The sequence below is a fragment of the Ovis canadensis genome, chromosome 1 (assembly GCF_042477335.2).
Source record: "Ovis canadensis isolate MfBH-ARS-UI-01 breed Bighorn chromosome 1, ARS-UI_OviCan_v2, whole genome shotgun sequence".
Taxonomy (NCBI): domain Eukaryota; kingdom Metazoa; phylum Chordata; class Mammalia; order Artiodactyla; family Bovidae; genus Ovis; species Ovis canadensis.
Genome location: NC_091245.1, coordinates 95,947,929 through 95,965,087, shown reverse-complemented (window position 1 = coordinate 95,965,087; position 17,159 = coordinate 95,947,929). Strand labels below are relative to the sequence as shown.

Here is a 17,159-nt window from a genome sequence, read left to right as displayed (position 1 = left end):
CCTTCCAAGGAGTAAGCGTCTTTTAATTTCGTGGCTGCAATCCCATCTGCAGTGATTCTGGAGTCCAAAAATTAAAGTCTGACACTGTTTCCCCATCTATCTCCCATGAAGTAATGGGACTGGATGCCATGATCTTCATTTTCTGAATGTTGAGCTTTAAGCCAACTTTTTCACTCTCCACTTCACTTTCATCAAGAGGCTTTTTAGCTCCTCTTCACTTTCTGCCATAAGGGTGGTGTCATCTGCATATCTGAGGTTATTGATATTTCTCCCAGCAATCTTGATTCCAGCTTGTGTTTCTTCCAGCCCAGCGTTTCTCATGATGTACTCTGCATAGAAGTTAAATAAGCAGGGTGACAATATACAGCCTTGATGGACTCCTTTTCCTATTTGGAACCAGTCTGTTGTTCCATGTCCAGTTCTAACTGTTGCTTCCTGACCTGCATATAGGTTTCGTAAGAGGCAGGTCAGGTGGTCTGGTATTCCCATCTCTCTCAGAATTTTCCACAGTTTATTGTGATCCACACAGTCAAAGGCTTTGGCATAGTCAGTAAAGCAGAAATAGATGTTTTTCTGGAACTCTCTAGCTCTTTTGATGATCCAGCGGATATTGGCAATTTGATCTCTGGTTCCTCTGCCTTTTCTAAAACCAGCTTGAACAACTGGAAGTTCACGATTCACATATTGCTGAAGCCTGGCTTGGAGAATTTTGAACATTACTTTACTAGAGTGTGAGCTGAGTGCAATTGTGTGGTAGATTGAGCATTCTTTGGCATTGCCTTTCTTTGGGATTGGAATGAAAATTGACCTTTTCCAGTCCTGTGGCCACTGCTGAGTTTTCCAAATTTGTTGGCATATTGAGTGCAGCACTTTCACAGCATCATCTTTCAGGATTTGAAATAGCTCAACTGGAATTTCATCACCTCCACTAGCTTTGTTCATAGTGATGCTTTTTAAGGCCCACTTGGCTTCACATTCCAGGATGTCTGGCTCTAGGTGAGTGATCACACCATTGTGATTATCTGGGTTGTGAAGATTCTTTTTTGTACAATTCTTCCGTGTATTCTTGTCACCTCTTCTTAATATCTTCTGCTTCTGTTAGGTCCATACCATTTCTGTCTATAATTGTGCCCATCTTTGCATAAAAAGTTCCCTTGGTATCTCTAATTTTCTTGAAGAGATCTCTGGTCTTTCCCATTCTGTTGTTTTCCTCTATTTCTTTGCATTGATCGCTGAGGAAGGCTTTCTTATCTCTCCTTGCTATTCTTTGGAACTCTGCATTCAGATCCTTATATCTTTCCTTTTCTCCTTTGCTTTTTGCTTCTCTTCTTTTCACAGCTATCCTCAAACAGCCATCTTGCTTTTTTGCATTTCTTCTCCATGGAATGGTCTTACCCTGTCTCCTGTACAGTGTCACGAACCTTTGTATTTTTGATCTAATACAAATGATTAGATCAAAAATATATAAAGAACTCCTACAAATAAGTGAGAAAAGAACAAGCAACCCAATAGATAAATGGACAAACAGTATGAACAGGCATCTCACAGAAAAAGAAAAAGCCAGGAAATATGAACAGGATCTCAGCATCATAAACAACCAGGGAAATGAAATATGATTTTAAACCTAGTTGATTGACAATTAAAATATTTGCTCAGATCAAGTATTGAAGAGGACATGGATTCTTAGAACCTCCTGTTCATTGCTTGCAGAAGCATAAACCAGTGAAAAATGTGGAAAACAGTTTAGACCTTGAAACCAAACATACCCTGTATGTTCCATTTCCATACCTAGGGGTGTCCCCAGGAGAAATCAAACATACATATACCAGGAGATATGTGAAATAAGTTGATTGTAGCATGTTCACAGTGGCAGAAACCTGGGAATAGCTCGAGTCCCTGTCAGTAGGAGAGTGGATGAAAACTACTGTTTTCATATAGTGTAAGTACATTATAGGTAATAGTCAAAGAGAATGAACAACATTGATACCCAACAATAGAGATGAATTTTAGCAGTAAGACCAAAAACTAGACCCCTAAAATTTTGTGATAAGCTTTTGTCTGTTTAGAATAGTTAAAAATAGCCAAAAAAGCTTTTTAGGAATATGTGTAGAGAAATTAAAATTATATAAAAAGGAAAACTAGAAAATGAGGAACCTGAGATTCCACATGATGAGTGAGGAGAGGCAGAAGCTAGAATTGGACCATGGTGATTAGATGGAGGTTTGTGATGGTGCTAACTTTTGTTTGGGGTAGATTTTGGAGTGCTTATGACATCATTAAAAATAACTAACTAGATAACTACTTTTTAAAAGAGAACCATGCATGTACCAGTGATGAGAGTGTTTTGAAGCAAGGTGATTAGTTCTATTCTGTGCGTCTGAGTTCCCATTTAAAATTTTTTTTTTCTTTAGAGTTCATTGAATACATAGTGACTGAGTATCAGGAACTACCCTAGAGACTTCCCAGAAATATAGAGACAATGAAGACATAGTCCCTATCTCGAGGTCTAGCAGAATGGACACAAATAGTGCAGTGAGTGGGGAAAAAGCCTTGTGCTGATCTTTGTGGTATGAAGCGGGAAGCAGTTCTACCACAGTTCTGGAACTTGCTTCCACCCACTCCTCACTCTGCCCCAGACCCCTACTCCCACAGTCCCCCTCTTAGAGACATACTTGATTGATAGAGCATTTCGATGTCTGCTAGATTGCTTGTCTCATACTGTATTATTACAGTGTTAGTTGTCTTTGTAATATGTCTGTCTCGTATGTTCAGCCTTAAACTCTGAATCCAAGGGCCTTTTGCTCTTCTCAGGGCTCCAAAATACCCTGAATAATACTTATGTTTATTATTTCATTCAACAAAGATTTGAATCCCTACTATGATGCAGGCATTGCATTTTTGCAATAAGTCTTTGAAAAATGAGGCAATGAATACACAGAGTATAGAAATGAACAGATATTTACTGAATTCCTGTTGCATGTTTGTGTTATAACCTGTGGTGCTTATAAGACACTTAAGATATACTATTCTCTTTAGTCTTGATATGGAGATGGTTTAATCATAAAACAATTAGAAAGCAGTACAGTTGGGGGATTAGTGTAAATAACCTGGGAAATAGCTCTGTGTGAAAATATGGAATTGTACATATGAACAGGGAGAACTAAAATAAACATAGATCCTTTCTTGACTTGCACATTGTATCTTAGACTAACACTAAGAGCTGTTGACTTTAAATTCAGTTAGCACAGGTGGGCATGTTTCTAAATTTGAAAAGGCAGACTATAGAACTGTGCAGTACTAAGTGGGCTTTTGTTTTTGTTTTCCAGTTTTTAATAAATGTTTGGCCACGCTGCATGGCTTGTGGAATCTACATTCCCAGACCAGGAATCTAACACAAGAGTCCTAAACCCTGGACTGCCAGGGAATTCCCAATACTAAGTTTATTCTTCACAAGCAGCAGTTTCCATGAACCTAGCAGGCATATCACTTGTTGATTACAGTCCCTGTGTAATCGAAGTGAAGTGAAGTCGCTCAGTCGTATCCAACTCTTTGCGAACCCCCCGGACTGTAGGCCACCAGGCTTCTCCGTCTTTGGGATTCTCCAGGCAAGAATACTGGAGTGGGTTGCCATTTCCTTCTCCAAGGGATCTTCCCGACCCAGGAATCAAACCCAGGTCTCCCGCACTGCAGGCAGACGCTTTAACCTCTGAGCCACCAGGGAGGCCCCTATGTAATAGCCTTCCTATTAAATATCCTTAGTTGTGTGGTTTTATAGCTGAAAGGTGTTCTGCAGAAACACTGTTTCGCAGATCAGGAAACTAAGGTCCATAGAGCTGAAGTGTCTTTATTAAGGTTGCACAGAAAGTGATAAGATGAGAACCCAAATATCCTCTCTCCTGGTTTAGTTTTGTTGTTGTTGTTGTTTTTAATGTTGTAGGATGTTGCCAGATGAGACCTAAAAGCTTCAGAGCCTAAAAGCTCTTTGAGATTTTTAATGTTTTTTCCAATTTTAACATTCTCTTAGCCAAAGCCAAAATGCAGTCTCTATGATCTGGTATATGGAGTATCAGCAGAGCTAGTGTGATTAGTCAGTCATTAAATAAGCCTGGACTTCCCAGAAAAAAATTACCTAGTTTCTTTGTGATCTGGCAAAACATGTACAACACTTAGCTGTTTTTCTTCTGAAAAGTAAATTCCTTGAGTGTCTGACCATGTCCATTCACTAGAGTATTCTCAATACCTCTCATGAAGTAAGCAGTCAGTAAGTCTTCGTCGAATGAGTGAACATCTCTTGTGGAAAACTGCTATTGCTTTAAGCTTTATTTGCATTTTCTTTCAAGTAGAGGAAAATAATAGTATTTTAAAAACAACGTTAGTTTGAGTGCTTGGTATCTTAGCCAATTATATGAGTAGCCTTCATTTGCTCAAAAAATAATTTTAAAAGTCGTCTGGTGTGAACATCTTCCTTTCTCAGTAACTCATCTGTTTTGTTTTTTAATAACCGTAGAGATTCAGCATAGTGTAACAGCCTCTTTAACTCCTTCCTCATTATAATAAAGCATTCTTTAAACTAAAAACAGGTCTCATTTATAGATTTACAACTGTTTATTATAATTATATCCTTTATTTCTCTAGTTATAATCGCTGGTTGTGTCAAGCAAGATCTGAGGATCTATCTGATATTGCTTCTCTAAAAGCCTTATACCAAACAGGTGAGCTTAAAGACATGGTAGCTTATTCTTTTACTGATTAAAAGACATTATTTGGTATGCTGTTATGGACTTCATTCTTCTCTGATTTTGCCCATTTTGACTATATATAGTTGTTTTTGTTTTGTGGTTTTTTTTTTGGTACAGTGAAGGTAGGTTTTGCTCATCATCAATATGTTAAAAATATCATATCAACCTGTAAGATTTTCAGCTAGTTTTTCTATATTGGCCAACTTCATTTCTTAAATGAAGTCCTTTTTTTTCCTTTTTTGTGTCTTATAAATTTTTTCCTAGTTTTAAAGTACCATTATCTCTTTATACAGAATTCAAACATTATATAAATATATAACAGAGACAGTGAAAGTTATCAGATTTCCCCTTTATATTTCTTTTCCAGGCAGTACTTGTTAATTTTCAGATTTGAGTTCCATTTAGTTTTTCTTGGATCACTAACGTTATTAGTTAACTTAAATAGAAAGCTATTTATAAAATGATCTTTATCCTGTGACCTTACCTTTGGTTTGCCCAGATTTAAAACCTATAAGAGGGCTTACCTTAAAAGCAACGGCAGTCATCAAAACTTCATGAAGCTGAAAAAAAAATTAAAAAGTGATTTTCCATCTAGTGAAAGAAATCCGAAGATGAAATTTGGAAAGCTTATATTCTAGTTTTTCGTCTTTTACATTTGTTTAGAATATTTTTATAAGGTCAGAGCCCAGGACAAGTAATACTCTTGGAATAAAGTTTCTGGGTGCTGATCACATTTCCTGTTTGTAGGTGTGGATAACTGTGGTCGCACGGTGATGGTGGTAGTTGGAAGAAACATTCCTGTAACATTAATAGACATGGACAAGGTAAGCCATAAAGAGGCTTTGTTTTATAAATAACATTGATTTTTAAAAACTAAGTAGGGTATGAGTTTGGAGTCAGGGCTTAGAGTATGAGCTGAGACAGAGTTGCATGTCTGTGACTGAGTGGCAGCCGTGGTTCTACAGGGTGGCGCACACCATTTCTGTCAGTGGGGGATCTGGCCTTGTGTTCTTGGAGAAACAGAATCCTGAAATGCCACAATGGGGTTTCTAAAAATTCAGCTACTGTGTTTTAGGCATGACGTAAACGGCAAGTTTTTGGTTGGACTCATTCTGTATTATCTGCCTTTCTTGAAAAAAGAAACGTAAACTTTTGAGAATCTATCTGAAGAGAAGAAACCAGAGATGTAGTTAACCCAAGATGTCGTCATTTCGTAATCCCTTCTTTTGAAGTTAAAGAACAGAAACAGATGATTCATAGCAGAAGAAACAGTATTACTAGTAAATAAGAAAATGTTCAACCTGATTAGTAGTGAAAAAAAAAAGTCAATTAAAATGAGGTATCTTTTTTCACCTTCAAAATTAGCCATTCCTTTTATTTTTTAGCCATTACTTTTAAATAATAATCATTGTCATCAAAGATTAATTAAAACTATCAAAGTGACCTAGTAATTTCTGAGAATTTGTACTAACTACTAAGGAAGTAATCCTAAGAATGAAAATAGCTATTGGCCAAGAAACTGCCCGAATTGTGGAATACTTGGGCAAGGGACAGTCGAATCCAAAGGATAAATACATAGATCATCCTAGAAGATTAGTCGTGATAGAAACTAACTGTAAAGGAAGAGACTCACTTTAATAAATAATTTTTAACTATAGTTTAAAAAAAAGGACTCAAAAGTGTAAAAGCTGCATACAATTTTAAGATAAAACACCATTGTGCAAAAGCAGATGATTACACCTGGCTAAGCCCATAGAGTCCTAGTCCCTGATGTTTAGATTAAAGAAAAAATTGGGAAAGCCTTGAATCTGGCATGTTACTCACAGGCTCATTTGTGACACAAAATAACAAATTCTGTTAAGTTCATTACTTTGCATCCATAAATGGAATGTTCTGTGACCCTGAAAAAATCATGGTTATGAGGTTAAGTACTATAAGAAAATGTTTATGATATAGTATCAATAGAAGAAAAAGTGATACATAGTATGTACACATTGACCTTTTTTTGGGCAAGGGAAGCAGGACGGGAGTTTAAGCATAAAGGTCAAAACTGGAAGTCAGTATCTTAAACTGGATTTCGTAATTTTAGGGAGAATTTCTTTTCTATATTTTTCTGTCATGTGGCTATACTTCTTTATAAATGAAAAAATTTAAGTTAAAGATGGAGAATTTGAAGCTGAAAATGGGTATCTTAATTGCCCTGGGCAGGAGGTGGTAAGTGGACAGAAAGAGGACCAGAAGCACTCTGGTAAGAGCAGAAATAATAAGTACATACACACACACACACACCCCTTAAACACTCAGCTATTTATAGTAATCAGCATGACATTTATTCACAGCAGTAATAATATGATTCATACCAATAAAAGCGTAAACCTCTTTGATTCTGACGGGTATTTGCATGGTGTTCTGAATGTTTATGATATATCACTTCATTTATATTGTGAGGCCCAAACCAGCTAACGACTGGAAATAAGATGTGTTTCCTTAGTGCCCTCCTCCCTCTGCTCTGGTAGCAGTTGGACCCATGCTAACTAATCCTTAGCAGTCCATTCGTGTGAATGCCAAGGACTCCCCTGAGGCAAAAGTGGGGAAATAGCCTGTTTGATAGTAATCCTTCAGTGGCTGCCTCTCAGCGTCCTGTGTGTCATTGTTTATAGCTACATCAGTGGGTCATGCTGGCCCTGCCCATGTTGTATCTCTGCTTTGAACTTAATGCTTCTCTTAAATTTCATCCTTCTTGTAATGGCATACTTTTCTAACTGATCCAGGTCACATTAAGTTTGAGTCAGTAGAAGTGCTGCCCAGCCTACTGCCTTCTGCTCACTAAACCTGTTCTCATTTTCCTCATTCAGTTCAGTGTTAAAGATGCTGAACAGATTAGCCCTCATAGTGAGCCATGTGAGGCATGAGTCCGTATCTCAGTGGAGACTGCAAAGTTTTGTCACTGAACTCAGGTAGAACCTTCAAGAATGATTAAAAGTCTAGAAATTCTCTAACGGTTTTGAAATCATTATCCCAGAGAGAAAAGACCTGGTTGTTGACTGAAGAGCTCTTTTGTATATACCAAGAGCTCATTTGAGAGGAGGGAGATACTCTCCTCCATCAATTAGGACAGAAAGGGAACGTACCATAGCATTCTGGGAAGATCTTTTTGAAGAGAGACTTGTTCCTGATGTCTGCAGTGTCTGGAGCACATATTAGATTAAGCTCCTGGGTTTTTTTTCTCTCTTGGCCTCAGGTGGCACATTAGTAAAGCATCCACCTGCCAGTGGAGGAGATACAAGAGATGTAGATTCGATCCCTGGGTCAGGCAAATCCCCTGGAGTAAGAAATGGCAACCCACTCCAATATTCTTGCCTAGAAAATCCCATGGACAGAGGAGCCTGGCAGGTTATGGTCCATGGGGTCGCAGAGAGTTAGACACAGCCGAGCGCACACACACACACGCACACACACACACGCACACACTCGCTATGAGACAGACTACTATACAAAGTGACCGTTACTTTTATTCCTCTTTCTTCTAGGCTCTCTTATATTTCATCCACGTAATGGACCACATTGCTGTGAAGGAATATGTGTTAGTGTATTTCCACACCCTGACCAGCGAGTACAACCACCTGGACTCAGACTTCCTGAAGAAACTCTATGACGTCGTCGATGTCAAGTCAGTTTCTCAAGTTTTGAAGGGGGTCACTAGCTTTTTCCTTTCCCAGTATTAAGCAGTAGCAAACATTGTTGTATATTCTGTGAAAGGATAGTTCATATAACAGATTTTTATAATGTATTGATTGCGTATTTTAATAATAGGAGTCTCCCCTTAATTCCAGTTTATTTTGTGTCAGAGTAAATTCATCTGTAAACTTTTTCCTGCTTCTAAACTCCTGCAGAAAGAGTTAATTGTTCATAATGGTGATTGGTTTTAGGCATGGCTTATACTGACCCTTTTTTTTTGTTTGTTTTGAATCAGGTACAAGAGGAATTTGAAAGCTGTTTATTTTGTTCATCCAACATTTCGTTCAAAGGTAGGTATTTTTCTTTCTGCTAAATCTTGACGTTAAGTGCACTACATACCTGCATATTAAGATATATTTCATCATCTTAATTCTTGCTGTTACCATTGTGACTGCTAATTTCCTTGTTTACCCTTCATTTTTAAGGGATCTCTAGTTGTCCTAATGTTTTGGTCCCATGTAACTCAGATGTCTTTGTCAGTGACCTTTACAAGCCATTAGCCCCTCTGTCCTTGCCTCTCTGTGGTCTTTGTTTGGGCTTACCTGATGGCTCAGATGATAAAGAATCCACCTACAATGCACAAGACCTGGGTTCGATTCCTGGGTTGGAAAGATCCCCTGAAGGATGGCATGGCAACCCACTTTAGTATTCTTGCCTGTAGAATCCCCATGGACAGAGGAACCTGGTGGGCTACAGTCCATGGGGTCTCAAAGAGGTTGGACATGACTGAGCGACTAAGCGCAGCTCTTAGTTAATCTGGGCTTTTTCCTGCCCCTCTTCCTGGCTAATTCCTATTTTATCCTTCAGATCTCAGCTTAATAATTACTTTATGTAAAAAAGAAAAAAAGAAACCTCTCTGACCAATCCTGCCACTAGTAGGTACTCCTACAAGTCATCAGATACAGCAGTCATGGATTGGGATGTAAATTTTGAGAGTCATCATCAAGTAAATAGAGCTTTAACTCTTTAAAAGTGTTAATGAATAAAACCACAGACTTAGACCAAAGACAACAGCTGAAGACAGAGCACTGGGATCAGGGAAGGAAACCAAGAAGTAATCAAAAAAGCAGCAGGAGAACCAAGGTTGACTAATGCTGTGGAAGCCAGTGGATGGGCAAAGCATCAGAGATGGTAGAAACAGTTGTTATTTTAAAGTGCTGTAGAGAAATTAAGATAAGTAGTGAAAAGTCCTCATTATATTTCATAACTAAGATGAGTGAAGACTTCGATGAGAATGGTTTCCACTTTGGGAAATTTGTCACTGTTTACAAAATTGTTGTTTCTCATTGAAATACCATCTTTAAATTTTGCATGAAATGTTTTAAATAATTCTTTTAAAAGCTGCAAATTTCCTTTTGGTCCCTCAGTGTCACAACAGCACAGTATTAAGTGCTATGCTTATGCTTGGTCAGGCTTTTTTAAAAACATAAAATGTCTGAGTAGTCAATTAAATCGCTTATAATTGTCTTTCCTGCTCTTCATTCAATTGACTTCTGACTGCATAGCCTTACCAGATAGTATACTATTAACTTCCCCACTCTTGGGCAAGTTAATTTCATTATGTTCAGCAGGTGGCTAATTTTTTTTTTTTCTATAGCACTTACAGAAGTAATGCTTGACTATTTCCCAAAATTTCATCATCCATTTTCTTTTTTATTCATCCAGTAGCTACTGAAGTTTTTTCTTAAATGGAGACACAGAGAAGGATTAGCTAGATTTTTAGTATGTCTTTTGCAAGAAAGCCTGCCATTTCCCACTTGTACTCAGAATGGTACTAGAGGGGCTAGCCAGTGTTAATATGGCAAGAAAAAGGAACAAAAAGCATCTCAATTTAGAAAGGAGTAAAAAAAACTGTCTTGATTGACAGATGACATGATTATCTATGTGGAAAACCTTGTAGTATCCTCAGAAAAGCTATTAATACTAGAATTAATGAGTAACTTTTTAGCAGTATTTCAGGGTTTAAGATCAATATTCAGAAATCTATTATCCATATTAGAAAGAAATACTTTGAAATTTAAAAAGCATTATAATTCACACTAGCATCAAAAATATTAAGTAGTTAATGATGAATATGACAAAAAACGTGAAAGACTGATACATTGTACAAGTTAGTAATATTAGTAGTAGTTGCTCAGTTGTGTCTGCCTCTTTGTGACCCCATGGACGGTAGCCCACTGTATGCTGTAAAACATTGATGACATACATTAAAACAGACCTAAATAAATGAAGACATATACTGTATGTATGGATTAGAAAGCTTAATATTGTTAAATTGTCATTTCTTGCTGAAGCTATAGGTTCAGCTCAGTCCTAACCAAAATTTCAGCAAGCTTTTTTTTGGTAGAAATTGACCAATTCAAATGCAAAGAATCTAAAATAGCCAAAACAACTCAGGAAAAGAACATGGTTGCAGGACCAACACTATCTGCTTTCAGTGCTAATTCTAAAGCTGCAGTACTCAAGACAGTGAGGTATGGGCATGCTGCTGCTGCTGCTAAGTCGCTTCAGTCGTGTCCGACTCTCTGCGACCCCAGAGACGGCAGCCCACCAGGCTCCCCCGTCCCTGAGATTCTCCAGGGAAGAATACTGGAGTGGGTTGCCGTTTCCTTCTCCAGTGTATGAAAGTGAAAAGTGAAAGTGAAGTCACTTAGTCGTGTCCAACTCTTTGCAACCCATGGACTGCAGCCTACCAGGCTCCTCTGTCTGTGGGATTTTCCAGGCAAGAGTACTAGAGTGGGTTGCCATTGCCTTCTCTGAGGTATGGGCATGAAGGTAGACAAATTGATCAACAGAGCAGAATTAAAGAATCCAGAAATAGATTCACATATATATGGATAACTGATCTTTTCAAAAGTGCAAAGTTGGGTCAGTGGAAAAAGGATAGTCTGTTCAACAAATGATATTGGAACAATTGAATATCAATATGCAAAAAAAGTGAACTTTGATCTGTGACTTGCATCATGTACAAAGTTAACTGAGAATGAATCAAGGACCTAAATGTAAAACATAAAATGTTTTAAACTTCTAGAAGAAAGTATAGGAGAAAAAGGTTTGTGTGACCTTGAGTAAAGCAAGTTATTTCTTAAATTAACACCAAAAGCATAATCTATAAAAAAATTGAACTTTATTAAAATTGAAAACTTCTGCTGTTTTGAAGATATTTAAGAGAATGAAAGTGAAGAGGAACTAAAAAGCCTCTTGATGAAAGTGAAGGAGAGTGAAAAAGTTGGCTTAAAGCTCAACATTCAGAAAACTAAGACCATGGCATCTGGTCCCATCTCTTCATGGCAAATAGATGGGAAAACAGTGGAAACAGTGTCAGACTTTATTTTGGGGGGGTTCCAAAATCACTGCAGATGATGATTGCAGCCATGAGATTAAAAGACGCTTTCTCCTTGGAAGAAAAGTTATGAACAACCTAGATAGCATATTCAAAAGCAGAGACGTTACTTTGCCAACAGAGGTCCGTCTAGTTGAGGCTATTGTTTTTCCAGTGGTCATGTATGGATGTGAAAGTTGGACTGTGAAGAAAGCTGAGTGCCGAAGAATTGATGCTTTTGAGCTGTGGTGTTGGAGAAGACTCTTGAGAGTCCCTTGCACTGCAAGAAGATCCAACCAGTCCATCCTAAAGGAGATCAGTCCTGGGTGTTAATGAGAAGGACTGATGCTAAAGCTGAAACTCCAATACTTTGGCCACCTCATGCTAAGAGTTGACTCATTGGAAAAGACCCTAATGCTGGGAAGGATTGGGGGCAGGAGGAGAAGGGGATGACAGAGGATGAGATGGCTGGATGGCATCACCGACTCGATGGACGTGGGTTTGGGTAGACTCTGGGAGTTGGTGATGGACAGGGAGGCCTGGCGTGCTGCAATTCATGGGGTCACAAAGAGTCAGACACGACTGAGCGACTGAACTGAACTGAAGAGAATGAAAAGATCATCTGCAGCCTAAGAGAAAATCTTTGTAAATTAAACATTTATCTAATAAAGGTCTTGTCTTTTGAATATGTAAAGAAATCTGTAAGTAATAAGGAAACAGTTTAGAAATAGTCAAAAGATTTGTACAAAAATCTGGCTTAACCAGAAGATATACAGATGGCAAGTAAGCAGATGAAAAGATGTCGAGGACGATTAGTTATTGGAAAAGTACAAATGAAAGCAACGTGAGATATTACATTCCTACTAGAATGGCTAAAATTTAAAAGATGTTTTTGTGGTCCTCAGTATCTATTCATAAAGCTAGAAAATGTTGAATCCTAATAATTTATTATGAATGACAGAACTAATAAAAAAAATTTTTTTTAAGAAAACATAAGGAAAATGTTAATGATTGTCTGAGTGGTTTCTGTACTTATGTCCCTTGTAAAATTCTTTCAACTTTGATAAATGTTGGAACATTTTCATAATTTTTTAATGGTAAAAACTGTTTTTTACTTCTATCACAAATTCAAACTTATCTAAAGAGCATTTCTTTGTGAATTCACCAGACTTATGAAAATATATAGCCACTGTTTTCGAAGATCTGACTTAACCTTTCATCCCCCACACGAGAGAGTGAACAGCTATCCTTCCCCTGCTGTGACATCAGTGGATAAACATTACCAGAAGTTTCAGTGTTCGAGTCAGTCACTTTGGCTATCACCAAAACTGCTTCTTGTAGGAGTCAGTGTGAATGACAGGTTGGGCAGAGGCTGAAGGGAAAATGTATGAAGTGAGAACCATTTTGTTACCTTTCCATAATACTTTGGCCTGGAGAAAGCATTGGAGGACTGAGAGAATAAAGCTCATATGTAAAGAAATCCACCATTATTTTATACTAAGTCAAAAACTGTAAATGGAGTGGTTGTAATTATAAAAGAATGAGATGAAAAAAATCAAGGGATAATAAAACAACTGAATCACACACACTCTTCTGATTTCCATACTTCTCAAATCTTTTCCAGTGCACTCCACCCAAAGTGATAATAAATTGACTGCTCGTATAAATCACTACTCTCTTTCTTTTTTGATATTTCCTAATAGGATACAAACTAATAATATTTAAACCCACTGTTGATTCTGGCTCTATTAGATCACTAGAGTGCACACATGTGAACAATCTTTTCCTAATTTATGTTGTTTTGTGGTCCCATGTTCTTGGCTCTGCACTTGTGAATAATTGGGTGAAAGAATTTCTGCAATTCACAGACTATTTCAGCAGTCTTTTTCTCAAATGTTTAGTTTTCTTTGGGCTTCCCAGGTGGCTCAAATGGTAAAGAATCTGCCTCCATGTTTGGAAGACCTGGGTTCAATCCCTGGGTCAGGAAGAACCATTCAAGAAGGGAATGGCTACCCGCTCCAGTATTCTTACCTGAAAACCTTTCTTCTGTTTTTAAAAATATCTACATACTGAGTAATGCAAATTTACCTAAATAAATGTATATGTATGACTTACGTTGTAAGTAACTGAAAATTACTGTTCATGGGGTTCTCAAGGCAAGAATACTGAAATGGTTTGCTATTCCCTTCTCCAGTGGACCACGTTTTGTCAGAGCTCTCCACTATGACCCATCTGTCTTGGGTGACCCTACACAGCATGGCTTATAGTTTCATTGAATTAGACAAGTCTGTGGTCCATGTGATCAGATTGGTTAGTTTTCTGTGATTGTGGTTTTCAGTCTGTCTGACTTCTGATGGAGAAGGATAAGAGGCTAATGGAAGCTTCCTGATGGGAGAGACTGACTGAGGGGGAAACTGGGTCTTGTTGTGATGGGTGCATGCTTGTAAATCTTTAATCCGATTTTCTGTTGAAGGGCAGGGCTGTGTTCCCTCCCTGTTAATTGACCTGAGGCCAAACTATGGTGGAGGTAATGAAGATAATGGTGACCTCCTTCAGAAGGTCCCATGCAGCACTGCTGCACTCAGTGCCCCTGACCCTGCAGCAGGCCACTGCCACCCCACACCTCTGCCGCCACTGCTCCTTGAGAGTCCGTTGGATAGCACAGAGATCCAACCAGTCCATCCTAAAGGAAATCAGTCCTGAATATTCACTGGAAGGACTGATGCTGAAGCTGAAACTCCAGTACTTTGGCCACCTGATTCAAAGAACTGACTCATTTGAAAAGACCCTGATGCTTGGAAACATGAAGGTGGGAGGAGAAGGGGATGACAGAGGATGAGATGGTTGGATGGCATCACCAACTCGATGGACATGAGTTTGAGTAAACTCCGGGAGTTGGTGATGGACAAGGAGGCCTCGCGTGCTGCAGTCCATGGGGTCGCAAAGAGTTGGACACAACTGAGCTACTAAACTGAACTAAATTGAAAATTAAAAGCTGAGCTTTATAAAAATAAACAAACAAAACAAAAAAACTGAAGACAATGCTCTTGGGTCTCCCTGACAGAAAACTCTTAACTAAGTTTCCACTTCTGTCTGCTTTGAGTAACATTCTCTTGTTAATGTCTGAAGAATGTAAGGGAGGTAACGGGGGAAAATGGGGGGGAAATGCAATGGAGAAATGTGTTTGTCCTTCAGATACTGAGTGTATATGATCACTGTCCATTCTTCCTAAGCCCAGCCTTCTCTTTGAATTTACCACCACCCCTCACCATGTCAGTATGTGCAGCGTAGTCGAGTCCGTTCATGGAACTGTATAACTAAGAGGGACTTAAAAATCATTCAGGTATAACTTCTGCATTTTGTAGATGAAGAGACTGGGCCCAGAGTGAAGTACATTTGTTTCTATTGTAGATTGGAAGAATATTAGACCATCCCTACATAGTAAAGTAGGAAGTCCAGAAACTATTTAATTCTTTCAACATATATTGAATTCCTTACTTTTCATGTTGGGCTTTGGTTAGACCCTATAAATATAGTGTTAAAGGAGACAATGCCCACAGGGGGAATTGGTTGAAAGAATCAGCTACTACCACAGAGAATGTCAGTTACACAGTAATATGAGTAACACAGTGTTGTTGGAACTCTTAGCGGAAAGCTGCGTCTCGCACTTCGGGTGGAGGATGGTCAGTGAAAGCTTTCTTATGGAGATGAATTCTAACCTGAGCTCTGAAGGACAGTTTTTCACTAGGCAAAGAATTGAAGAAAAAGGGTTTAGAAGTAAACAAAGCAGCATGTAAAAATGTCCTGAGATAAGAGACCGTGGAACACTAATTCACTGTGTCGTTTCTTCTGGCTCCATAATTTTATACTTTTATCCAAGTAGCACAGTGCCTTGCCTAGGACAGGTAGTTGGGTATGTCCTTGAACCATTCATTGCATTTAGCTTTGTTTTTTTTTGGCCTTAGGAGATTGTTATTCTGCTTACCAGCTGGCTCCTTTCAGTTCAGTTCAGTTCAGTCTCTCATTCGTGTCCGACTCTTTGCGACCCCATGAATCGCAGCACGCCAGGCCTCCCTGTCCATCACCAACTCCCGGAGTTCACTCAGACTCACGTCCATCGAGTCAGTGATGCCATCCAGCCATCTCATCCTCTGTCGTCCCCTTCTCCTCCTGCCCCCAATCCCTCCCAGCATCAGAGTCTTTTCCAATGAGTCAACTCTTTGCATGAGATGGCCAAAGTACTGGAGTTTCAGCTTTAGCATCATTCCTTCCAAAGAAATCCCACGGTTGATCTCCTTCAGAATGGACTGGTTGGATCTCCTTGCAGTCCAAGGGACTCTCAAGAGTCTTCTCCAACACCACAGTTCAAACGCATCAATTCTTCGGTGCTCAACCTTCTTCAAAGTCCAACTCTCACATCCATACATGACCACTGGAAAAACCATAGCCTTGACTAGACAGACCTTAGTCAGCAAAGTAATGTCTCTGCTTTTGAATATACTGTCTAGGTTGGTCATAACTTTTCTTCCAGTCAGCAAAGGAATGTCTCTGCTTTTGAATATACTGTCTAGGTTGGTCATAACTTTTCTTCCAAGGAGTAAGTGTCTTTTAATTCCATGACTGCAATCACCATCTGCAGTGATTTTGGAGCCCAGAAAAATAAAGTCTGACACTGTTTCCACTGTTTCCTCATTTACATTAGAGGAATGGCCACATCACTGTTACCCTGTATTACTGACAGCTGTGCACAATGCTTAGAACTTAGTAGATTCCCAGGAAATGTATAACTTCTTGTGCAAATGCACCTCCTGATACATCCTTGAGATACTTCTCTGTTCTGACTCTGCAGTCTTATTCTCTTGAACTCTTCCCAGGATCTCTGAAATCTCCATGCCCTCTCTGTAGCTCTTACTAATTTATCAGCTAACTCTTGGCTGGTTGTATCCTAGTCCAGAATTTTCACTCATCGAGTTTGCAGAAGTTCATATCAGTTAGGTATATAACAGCCTGTATTTTTTTTTTAATGATGTAAAAAAACTGGGTATTTTTGTGTAATTAAATGACTGCCTAATTTGATTTATATTAACTCACCGTGTTCTAGAAAGGCTGAGTGCGTCCCCCTTCCCTCCACCACCCTCCAAATAAAACTTGTTAAGGTGAGAGGGTACGGAGGGTAATGTTATTATTGAGCCCTATACTAGTCACTCATAGTATAGCCAAAATAGAATAGTGACCCAGGTCATAAAACTCATTATGAAATAGACCTTGTCGTCATTCATTCATTCTTTTTCAATGAATTCATGGTTCTGTCTGTAACTTTTAAAACTTTAGACCATGCTATGATTGCCTGCCAATTGCTA

At 38.7% G+C, this 17,159-nt stretch overlaps 1 protein-coding gene across 3 annotated transcripts in view; it reads left to right on the top strand.

Annotated features, from left to right (window-relative positions):
- Positions 1–17,159, top strand: part of GDAP2 (ganglioside induced differentiation associated protein 2) — an 88,300-nt gene that overhangs the window by 44,269 nt on the left and 26,872 nt on the right. For all 3 annotated transcript variants that reach the window (XR_011259558.1, XM_069602136.1, XM_069602141.1), the window contains exons 9-12: positions 4,636–4,712; positions 5,487–5,563; positions 8,270–8,409; positions 8,713–8,767. Coding sequence is in view for 2 of the 3 variants with exons in the window: in XM_069602136.1 (XP_069458237.1) it covers positions 4,636–4,712; positions 5,487–5,563; positions 8,270–8,409; positions 8,713–8,767 (349 nt within the window). In the remaining variant the exon portion in view is untranslated. The remainder of the gene's footprint in view (positions 1–4,635; positions 4,713–5,486; positions 5,564–8,269; positions 8,410–8,712; positions 8,768–17,159) is intronic.